This window comes from Aristolochia californica, unplaced genomic scaffold (assembly GCF_029961685.1).
Source record: "Aristolochia californica isolate CCGP_79_NKW_82.1479 unplaced genomic scaffold, dmAriCali1.0.hap1 SCAF_12, whole genome shotgun sequence".
Classification (NCBI taxonomy): domain Eukaryota; kingdom Viridiplantae; phylum Streptophyta; class Magnoliopsida; order Piperales; family Aristolochiaceae; genus Aristolochia; species Aristolochia californica.
Window position 1 is genome coordinate 31,232,496 of NW_027181793.1, and position 11,857 is coordinate 31,244,352.

The 11,857-nt window shown below is 36.2% G+C and overlaps 1 protein-coding gene across 1 annotated transcript; it reads left to right on the forward strand.

The window, feature by feature from the left end:
• Positions 1-1,843: 1,843 nt before the first annotated feature.
• On the forward strand, positions 1,844-11,820 carry LOC137945777 (translation factor GUF1 homolog, mitochondrial). The gene is made up of 11 exons (XM_068791796.1): positions 1,844-2,264; positions 5,278-6,031; positions 6,694-6,850; positions 6,943-6,997; positions 7,497-7,564; positions 7,651-7,755; positions 8,298-8,369; positions 8,450-8,563; positions 8,932-9,072; positions 10,631-10,690; positions 11,319-11,820. Exons 1-11 carry the CDS (start codon positions 1,938-1,940, stop codon positions 11,482-11,484), a joined length of 2,019 nt encoding a protein of 672 aa, XP_068647897.1. The 5' UTR covers positions 1,844-1,937; the 3' UTR covers positions 11,485-11,820.
• Positions 11,821-11,857: the final 37 nt, after the last annotated feature.

Genomic DNA, 11,857 nt, shown 5'->3' on the forward strand with positions numbered 1-11,857 from the left:
TCTCTTCAGAAGAATTCAACATGGGAAGTGGTTGACCTACCTGTAGGAAAGACACCAGTTGGATGCAGGTGGGTATTTACCATTAAATATAAAGCCGATGACACCATTGAAAGGTTCAAAGCAAGGCTTGTCGCCAAAGGATATACTCAAACCTACGGGATCGATTATATGGAGACATTCGCACCAGTGGCCAAAATCAATACCATTCGGATTCTACTATCTCTAGCTGTGAATCTTGATTGGCCCTTATATCAGTTTGATGTAAAAAATGCATTTTTACACGGAGATCTCCAAGAAGAAGTATATGTGGAATTGCCTCCTGGATGCATTATGCAAAACAAAGGATGCAAACTGAGGAAATCCCTATATGGTTTGAACCAGTCCCCGAGGGCGTGGTTTGGAAGGTTCACGAATTTTATGAAATCTATCGGATACAAGCAAAGCAACTCAGATCATACTCTCTTCCTGAAATATAACAAAGAGGCTATCACAGCTCTTATTGTATATGTTGATGATATGATAGTAACTGGGAATGATCCAAAAGAAAAGAAATCATTGCAAAGTCGTCTTGCTAGAGAATTTGAAATGAAGGATCTTGGCTACTTAAAATATTTTCTTGGCATTGAAGTGTCCAGATCCAAGGAAGGAATTTTTCTATCTCAACGAAAATATGTTTTGGATTTATTGAAGGAAACTGGTATGACAGCATGTAGTTCAGTCAGTACTCCTATGGAAGAAAATCTGAAACTGGGAATACATTCAGATCAAGTTCCTGCTAACAAGGAGCGTTATCAGAGACTAGTTGGGAGGTTAATGTATCTTGCATATACCCGACCAAACTTAGCTTATGTACTAAGTGTGGTTAGTCAATTTATGCACTCTCCAAGTGAAGAACATATGAATGCCGTCAACCGTATCCTACGCTACTTGAAATCATCTATAGGGAAAGGAATTTTATTTAAAAAGGGAGGTGACTTGAAAATTGAAGGTTATACCGATGCCGATTGGGCTGGGTCAATAGACACCTCTCGATACTTTACATTTGTAGGTGGAAATTTGGTCACTTGGAGAAGTAAGAAACAAGAGGTGGTGGCTAGATCTTCAGCTAAAACCGATTACAGGGGAATGGCCAAGGCAATATGTAAATTATTATGGATAAAAAAATTGATACAAGAACTACATATTGAGCAGACAAGTCTTATGAAATTATATTGTGACAATAAGGCCGCATGTGATATTGCCCACAACCCAATCTAGTATGATAGAACTAAACATGTTGAAGTTGATAGACACTTTATTAAAGAAAAGTTAGAAGCAAGAATCATTGAAGTCCCTCATGTTCGATCTGAAGATTAGTTTGCCGATGTGCTAACCAAGGCAGTGTCTTACCGAGCTTTTAACAAATGTCTTGACAAGTTAGGCATAAGTGATATCTATACACCAACTTGAGGGGGAGTGTTAAGATTTACTCTGAGATTTATTCCCTTAAGGAAAAATTATGTAAATATTTTGTAAATCCGGTGATTGTATAATCCCGTTAATCACTCATAATTCTTCCATGTATATTCTGTAAAATAACTATTTGTGAATAAAAAATTAAGATTAAAAATAAAATATTATTTTCGATTGTTTTCAGGTTGAGAATCTGGTCGTGTGACGTGGCCATACCCCTCGCTTTTGTTTCCTCGGTGTTCCTGTTGTGAGCCCTCGTGGGCGGGTGCCGGCTTGCTCGAGAATCAATGTACAGGTTTGGTCTTTGGAGGCTAGTAGCATCGATCATGTATAAACGTAACTTGTAAAAACACGGAACTTGGTACGGCTCAATCTGTTGGATCGGCTTCGATTCAAACTCCCGAGTTCCGCCACCATGAAATCTCACAGAAAGCCTAAAATTAACGACAGCGAAGTCAGATAACTGTATCAGGTAAAGCCCTCAAATGGGTTACCTGAAACGAGCTTCAAAAGCTCTGGGGTCAAAGTATAGTTATCTGTTATCTGCTTCCTCCGTGCTTGGAATAAACGCAACTTCAGGTGGATGGTGTTGGTATCCCTGCCGCTGCGAGCGGACTTTTTGTTCCCATTCCCGCCACAGCTCCAAGGAGAATGTTATTGATTTGAACAGTTATCCCGCGGAAAGGATTCGGAACTTCTCCATTATTGCGCATGTCGATCACGGGAAGTCGACACTAGCGGACCGCCTTCTGGAGCTCACAGGGACTATCAGGAAAGGACATGGTCAGCCTCAGTACCTCGATAAATTACAGGTAATTAAGAGTTTTCTACTAATACATCTAAGCTCAATGCTTTTAAACATTTATTTATGTTCAGTTTCTCCCACAAGCGAGAGCGTCTGACCTTTTTCTTTAGAATGTGTAGTCCCCATGCCACATCTATGAACTCCCCTGAAAATGCATTGGCACGGATGTAACTGGTGCTCTACCTAACTGAGTTACAGTCCTCGTCTTAGATATCTTAGCACCTAGACTATTTCTTTTTTCAAATACATATTATGTGGTTTTATTTGGTAGCTCTGGAACCTGTTTGACTAAGATTTCCTTGCTCAGTAGTGTTTCATCCACAATTCCGTGTGAATGGATCGTGTATTTTCTTTTTAATTAATCCAACTTGTTGCTGATTGAGTTATGGCGAATGTTTAGAAGAAACCAAATACTGATAAAATTCATTCATTCCAAAGTTGATCGAGTGATAGGGCTGCAAAAGTAAATGATTTATTACAAACCCCTTGAAGTATAACATGGAACTCTATCAAAAAAAAGAAAAGGCTAGAAAATGAGAGTCAGTTGATTGATCACCTTGTCTCCTGTGTATCTACTCTTTTTCTTGCTATACACCTGTATGATCGGGTCACATCATGTATCATTTGATAACCCTAGAAATCTTCCATTCCTTTAGTTCAGGTATAACCTCAAATTAAATGGATGAATTACAATGATATTTAGAAATAGATAGACATCCACAATAGCACTTCCTACATCCACTTCTTTTTTAGAAATCTTATCTTGACACTTGCTCGTAGTAATGGTTTGAATGGATCAGTTGTTTACAAGTTTATGGAAATTAGTTCACTACTTGTGAAATGTCTATGTAAATTCATCAACAGAATCATTTCGTTAATTCAGTTAGAGATTCTTATCAAAATCATTAGAAAGTGCATGAATTTGGATCCTCAATTTATATGAGAGGCTTTTGCAGCCATGGAAATTCCACCCTCCCTGCAATTACTATCTTTCCTAGAAGAAAAAGTATGAAATTTCATTATGCATGATCTATTTATTCAACATATTCCTTTTTTCTAGGACAAATTATCAATTTAAATCATGTCTTAGCATCCTAGTGCCCTACCATCCATTCTTGGTGTTCTTTCCTGTTAGGAATTGGGGTCTCACTACTCAACAATTGTTCTTTTTTAAATAACCACCAATATACTTATTTTTTTTTTTATGACCATCAATGCGTTTTTCTCTCTCTTTCATATGTTTAATGAAATGTTTTTCTCTATAAGATGTTTGATGACATGAAATGGTTGTTGTTATCTGCTCCAAGTTTGCAGTATATACCTATATAAAGAAAGATATTTTTTATGTACCTGTGAATTTGCCGTATGATGCTCCTATTGTTATGAAGGATATGTGCTAGCTCCAATACTATACGGGCATTAAGCTCAAGGAAACTTGTACTGTGCTTGTTGCTTTTCTGCTAGAGAGTGGGTGTGCGCATGTTTTCTGTATGAGACCCTAGACATAACAAGTGCCTCCTGGCCTTCTGTGACTGTATCTGTGGTCCACCTAGGACTTGTAATGTGCATGTTTTCTGTATGAGACCCTAAACATAACAACTCCTCCTGCTTCAGATAAACTCACTCGATAGAATTAGTACCTTGCTAGCATCAAGATATTTCAATGTTAAATTACTTGACGTGGGATGGGAACCTGAAATGTAATGTATATCAACTGAGTAAATTGCCTCCTTATTGATCAATCATGAGATTTTAGATTATTGAAAGATTTATCCACCCTCATGAGAATATATAAAGGATGGAGGAGTTTTTTTAATAAAAAAAGATGAATCCTACCCAAGTGGGAATCTTTTCCTATTGAAAGTTTAACATGATCCTTCGAGAGTGAACTACCTTTCTTTTAATAGTTGTGGGGTGTGGGTAGAACTTGAGTCAGTGCTTGGGTAAACAAAGATGAGATTGATTTAATGCGACAGCCTTGAAGGAATGATTTGTTTGAGGGAATTTGTACATGAAGGAACAAAAGGTTAGCTAGTTCACTAATTTCTCTCTCTCTCTCTCTCTATATATATATATCTAAGTATACATTCACATGTGCATGTATTGTATATACACAAATATGTGTGTATGTGTATATGTATGTAGGAAAGAAGAATGTAGACTCGAGTCCATATACAATAGGTGAAGCCACATTTTAGTTTACCAATTAGGTTTAATTTAGAAGCTTATAATATAATTGATCTTATTTCTAGATTTTCTGCTTGTCCTATGTGTCACAGTTGATGTTCATTTTAATTTTTTTTTAATTTTTCCTTTTTAATAAAAGGGCACTGCTGTAAATAGGGTAAGCTTAATGACCAGCTTGTAAACACCCTAACTTCTTCACGAGGGAAAATTTGGCTCAAGCCATCCTTGGTTGGACTCGTGGGAATGGATGCTGGATCTAGCTGCATTCAAATTTTCCCTTTGTTTATAAGTGACTTTATTTACAAGATTTCAATGTACATTATCTTAACAACAATGTCATTCTCTATATTTTAGTGTTAAAAAATTAATTAAAAATATAAAAGCTAACTAATATATAGGCAATACAAAATTGTAGAAGAAATATGAATAAAATTTTAGCTATTAAATTGCATGTGTTATGTAAATGAGGGAGAAGGGGTCCACCTGATTTACATGGGGTTGGGTTCATATTCCTTTTTTCTTTAGATATTTATGTGTATATGTATTAATATATGTCTATATGTGTGTAGAAAATATATATATTTATTTATATATGTTTACATATAGATACATATATACAAGGCCCCAAAGAACTTTGAACCTCACTCACTCTCTTTCTCTCTCTGTGTTTCACTCTCTCTCACTCTCTTTCTCTGTTTCATGCACTATAGACTGTGTTGCAAGTCATTGTTTGTGCCTGTCATTGAAGCTCCAATAGTTGTATTCTACCTTTGACTCTGAGTTTAGTTTTTTTTTTTTTTTTTTCTTCTGAAATTTTTTTGGTTCATTTTTAGGTAGAAAGAGAAAGAGGCATAACTGTAAAAGCACAGACAGCTACAATGTTCCATGAACATACAATTCGCCATCCTGGTGTTGTTACTGAGGCAGATGAACCCAAAAACTTTTTACTGAACTTAATTGATACACCTGGTCATGTTGATTTCAGCTATGAAGTCTCAAGATCACTTGCTGCATGTCAGGGTGCTCTGTTAGTTGTTGATGCTGCCCAAGGTGTCCAAGCACAAACTGTTGCGAACTTCTATCTTGCCTTTGAGTCCAACCTAACTATAATCCCCATCATAAACAAAATTGACCAGGCAATTGCTGACCCTGAGCGTGTGAAAGCTCAGCTAAAATCTATGTTTGATCTTGATCCAACAGATGTCCTTTTGACCTCTGCTAAAACAGGTCAAGGGCTTGAGCATGTTCTTCCTGCTGTTATCGAGCGGATACCTTCTCCCTCTGGGAAGATCAGTTCACCTTTAAGAATGCTTTTGTTGGATTCATATTATGATGAATACAAAGGAGTAATTTGTCATGTGGCTGTCATTGATGGGGCACTGAGGAAAGGGGATAAGATTGCATCTGCAGCAACTGGCCAGGTCTATGAGGTATTGGATATGGGAATTATGCATCCAGAACTCACTCCAACTGGAACGCTTTTGACAGGACAGGTGGGTTATGTTGTTAGTGGCATGCGATCTACTAAAGAGGCACGAATTGGTGATACTCTTTATCATGCAAAAAGCATTGTTGATCCCCTTCCAGGTAATTATGTTGATATTTTACTTTATTACTTTATTTGCTTTTTGCTACATTTACTTCATTATGGAGCTACTATTTATGAATATGTTTTTTGAAATGGAGCTACTATTTATGAATATGTTGGCTAAAACACATGCTTTTAGCTCCACATATAAGTAATATTTACACTTTTACCACTGAAAGCAATGAGTTGTCTTGGTGACGGAGTCTCTATGCTCTCAGATGTGCTTGCCAAGGAGGGAGCTTTCCTGCAATCTCTCGTTGTAAGAGATTTGGTCCCTCCGCCTTTGTAATTTTTCCTTTTCCTTTTCCTTTTCCTTTTCCTTTTCTTTTAATAAAAATACATCTTCATAAAAAAAAAAAAAAGTCTGTATGCTCTCAGGACCTGTTATTCATTCCATAATTTTTGCATGCATTTGTACAGTGCATTGAGACTGGCATCTTCTGACATGATATACCTTGAATTGGTATGTGATATGTCGTACTAGGGCCTGTTTTATTTTAATCTAAAGTCTTCGTTGGCATTTCTAAAAGGAAAAGATTTTATGTAGAAGGGTGGTTATGACAAACTGTTGATTAACTTGCAAATAATTAGCTTAAAATTGTTTGATGCATTGTTCTTTGTTGTGGATGTAGAATGACCTTATGTTTGGTGTTGCTTTCAGGTTTCAAGCCTGCAAAGCATATGGTATTTTCTGGACTCTATCCAGCAGATGGATCGGATTTTGATGCCCTTAATCATGCAATTGAGAGATTGACATGCAATGATGCTAGTGTGTCTGTTACCAAAGAGAGTAGCATGGCTCTAGGTATGGGTTTCAGGTATGCAGGTTTTCTGTGAGTTAATCCATGTATCATTTTCTATACTTATCTCAAGATTATAGTTATTGTTAAAGATTCTGGTTCCTGTGCAGGTGTGGCTTCTTAGGACTACTTCACATGGATGTCTTTCATCAGCGCCTGGAACAGGTACTGTCTGTAACTCTTCTCTTACCATGTACTTATAATTGAGAAACTAGTGACAGGAATTTTTGTTTTTGTTCAATTTTTTTATGTTTAAAATTGATTTCTTGCCAGTTCACCCAATGGCATGAAATTGCACTTGCATATCATGCTATCATAGAAAACCAGAGCTCTAGCTGTCAGTTCATACACCTTGTGTTAGTTGTTTGGCAAAAAGGGAAGGATCTCTCTTGCTTAAAATGAGTAGCATATGGATCATTAAGTGCTTAAAAACAAATATGTGGTAAGACAACCTGGAACCTAGAGCTTGTAAGCTGTTTTTATGTTCAAGTTATAGTCCACTAAAGTGAAGTATTATAGCTCCCTTTTCAGTGACATTTGTGTTGACTGGATCTATCTGTATGGACTCATTGATGTGTTTTCACTGGTCTATTTATTTAATTTTAAAACTACTTATTTATTACTTATTTCTTTTATGAACTCTTGCTACTTGCAATTTTTATAGGAGTATGGAGCTCAGGTTATTTCAACCATTCCAACTGTGCCTTACATTTTTGAGTATTCTGATGGAAGGTAATAAGGAGGAGACATTGCTTCTGTTTGATTTTGATTAGGGCAATGTTTACTTTATATAGTTTGACTATTGGTGGCTTGTGTAGCAAAGTACATGTTCAAAATCCTGCTCAGTTGCCATCAAATCCGGGAAAACGTGTAACTGCATGCTGGGAACCATCAGTCATGGCAACCATAATTCTTCCTAGTGAGTAAGCCCTAGCACTCTCATCTTCATTGTATTTATTGTAACCGTAGTACTTTCTTATTCATTATATTTATCATAATCCCAGAAATATCTTCATTGTTATATCTACTATTTCTAGTACTACAGTCATGGCAACCATAATTCTTCCTAGTGAGTAAGCCCTAGCATTCTCATCTTCATTGTATTTGTCGTAACCCTAGTACTTTCTTATTCATTATATTTATCATAATCCCAGAAATATCTTCATTGTTTAATCTACTATTTCTAGTACTACATATGGAGCTGCGACTTGGCTGCAGTGGTCACACGGGAGGTTTTCTAGAAGGAGGTCTTGAGTTGGAGTCTACCTAGGCTAGGACCCGGGGGTTAGTGGGTATAAATCCATTGTAATAGTTACACCAAAAGAAAAAAGTACTAAATAATGAGCTTGCTTGAGTCCAAGTCCTCTTGGGATTGATAGTAAATAATGAGCTACCTTCTTCCGTTGTTTCCAAAGCATGTACGGAGTGCACTTTCACAGAACTAATGTTTGTTATGCACTTTCAGATATGTGGGTCCTGTGATCACCCTTTGCTCTGAGAGGCGGGGGGAACAGCTGGAGTACTCATTTATTGACAGGTGATTTTATTTGACGACTGAAGTTGCTGTTCAGAAATTAAAGAGTGGACACCTTATGATTTATATATTTTTCTTTGCAGTCAACGGGCTATGTTTAAATATCGTCTACCGTTGAGGGAAATTGTTGTGGATTTCTACAATGAATTAAAAAGTTTGACATCTGGCTATGCCTCATTTGATTATGAAGATGGAGGGTATGTTCAGGCCATTATGCTTTCTCTTCAATGTCTACTTTTACCTTGTCTCACAAGTCGGCTGATTCCCAGACATTTTAAATGTTAACCATAATTTTGGCAATAATTTTATCTTAAGAGTCGTATATGTTAATTTTCTGGTGTCCAATTTTTTTGAACTTTTCCATGCGTTCCTGCCATGAAAGAGCTAGCAAAGTTGAAAGTTACTGTTTTGAGAGGAGTAAGGAAACAGTACCTCCCATTCATGATGCTACTTTTTGCCTGCTACTGTTCTTCCAATATTTCCAATGTGAGGACATGTTATTGCGGAGGCTCTTCAGAATGAAATGTTACTTTTTTGTCTGCTGATTAACAACTCTTCATGGAAGGTACCAAGCTTCTGATTTGGTGAAGCTTGACATTCTCCTAAATGGACAACCAGTTGATGCTATGGCGACCATCGTTCATAATCTGAAGGCACAACGGATCGGTCGTGAGTTGGTGGAGAAGCTCAAAAAGTTCATAGACAGGTATACTTCGACATTATTTGCATTAGGTTAACTTGATTTAGATAACTGAAGAAAGAAGGAAAGTAACATTTCAGAAAAAGAAAAAAAGAAAAAGAAAGTAAAGGGGGACAAAAAGACAATTAAACTGTGATCCAATCTATGACCAAGAGTTGAATTTGTAGATAAATCCTGAGAGAAGAAAAATATTTGTGCTAAAGCCTAAAAGTGCTCCAAAAATTCATTAACATGATAATATCGATCTGATCATAAGTAACCACAACTAGCTAACAGTTCAATATCTGTGATCTCCTAGAACTAAGTTTTGAATTAAAAATTCAGTTCTAGACTTGCTTTAACATTACTCTTAAAGAACTTTCGACAGACTGGCCTATCTAGTTGTAACTTCGACTTTTAAACTTTAACAACTTACTGTAAAAGACCTCAAATAAAAGGAGGCCATATTCAAGTCCTGTGAACTTTGGCTTCATGCAAATTTTTTTATGAAAGTCAATTATTTATTGTAATGCCATTTCCTTGATTATATTTACAACAATGTCATTATCTGTAATTTATCATTCAAAACAATACAAAATAAATCTAAAAGAGACATCAATCATGAATACATAGGATAAAAAATAAATATAGAATAAGAAAAGGATTAGTTTTTATTAGTTCTGTTAAAATACCAATCCAGGGGTATTTTGGTCATCTTCCACAATCCCATATTACATTTTTGTCTTATAGTATAGCTATTAGATAGACAATGTTTTACTTTATCACTGGTTCAATTTTCATTCAATTTAGACATGTATTTTAGGAGTTATGTATTTTTGAGTATTTAAGGTCATTTTTATCCTTTTGTAAAATTTCACTTAAAACCCTGATTATAAAAGAAGAGGACGCGCCTTTCTGGCACTGCGTCCAAGGCAGCAAGGCTGCTGTTCATCCAGGCCACTTTTTCTTCTCTTTTCTCTATTTTCTCCCCAAATCACATATTTTCAAGTTCATGTTAAACTTAATTGTTAAATTAAAAGTTGGGTGCACCTAACTTAGGCAGACTTTGATCCATACTCCTTTTTTTCTTTCTATCTGTAATGTTCTCAATTATTGATTTTCTCAAAAAAAAAAAAGGCTACTACTTAGTGTGAAGAACATATGACCTTTCAGGGTAAAAATCTTCTAAACCTAGAAAATTACTCGATTCTTGAGAAAGAAACTACTGAAAGATGAGAGTTTCTTACTATAGAAAAAACTTAAAAATAATAAAAAGTAAGATTTTTGGGATCCTTCCTTTCTTTTCCTTGAAAAAGTCTTCTCTAAACTACAAAAGGAAAAAAAGACGTCTGGTCACAGACTTTGCTTTCTCTGTCTCTGCATCAACTACCGCCTGCTAAAAATAATAAAAAGTAAGATTTTTGGGATTCTTCCTTTCTTTTCCTTGAAAAAGTGTTCTCTAAACTATAAAAGAAAAAAAAGATGTCCCGTCACAGAGTTTGCTTTCTCTGTCTCTGCATCAACTACCGCCTGCTTTATAGGGAACTTTTAGCTGAAGGGCATTCTCTACTGATTATTATTTCAGGCAAATGTTCGAGATAACAATACAAGCTGCTATTGGGTCAAAGGTCATTGCCAGGGAGACGTTAGTATCTCCACTCTTTTGAATGATGGTCACATGGTCTTATTCTTCCGATAGTTTTGATCTCCAATTCTTGCTGATCTTTATTGACTGTTTGGGAATGTCTTCTCACATGTATTCTATAATTTTGAGTTTGAATCTCCTTTAGTATATGATGTTGGTGCCTTGTTCCTCCTGATATTAGAACATTCTGGTCAGTCTTGACAAAGGGGGCCTGTGTTTTTATTGCCTGTTGTTGAGTCTTTGCGAAACCAACAAGAAGCCTTGAGAAGATGTGGTGGACAGGTTGTCTGTTCAGCTAAAATGGCAGTTTGATGAGGGAAAAAATAATCCAGAAAAGTGAGCCCTATTTCAATTAGTATGTTTTAAGTTGGAAGTGTGGTAAAATAGATTTTGGTTGAACTGATCAGGTGAATTTGAGTAATGCACCTGTAACTGTTGAGGTCTTGGTCTAACATGGATAGACTGGCTAGAATGGACCATCGATTGCTTTGACTAAATTATTTTTCACTTTTGTTTATACTATCTGCAATACTTATAGATACTGGTTGGCATAGAAATTGAAGCACTTTGTTTGGTGGTATTAACCTTGAATTGGGTCCTTATTCTTTTCTGTTGAAAATTTTCTCAGCATTTCAGCTATGAGGAAGAACGTTCTTGCTAAATGCTATGGGGGTGACGTTACTCGCAAGAAGAAGCTTTTGGAGAAGCAGAAAGAGGGAAAGAAGCGTATGAAGCGTGTTGGTTCTGTTGATTTACCCCAAGAGGCTTTTCATCAACTACTAAAGGTATCGTGAGAGTTTTTCTAAATAATGAGCAGAAGGAGATAGTGCAATACTACTGCACAAGCCAAGGAGTTGTGTATATCATCACTTCAGCGTTATAGGTTTTTCGACATGCTGCTTGATGCATTTCTCATCTTTAACTTTTATGGAGCGGGGGCAGTTCATTTTTCTCCTCCCTCATTTGTTTAATTTGTTTGTCAAGAACAAGTTTTCATCTTAGATGTTGTGTTAGCATTTCATTGGGTGGTTGGAAAGAGGAAGACAGTTTCAAACAATAACTTGAAGAAGACAAAAGGACATCCAATTATGCGTTTAGCTTGCTATCCAAAAAACAAATTTTATCTAGAACTCAAATAGCCTAAGTTTGTTCAGTCTTGGCGTTTGT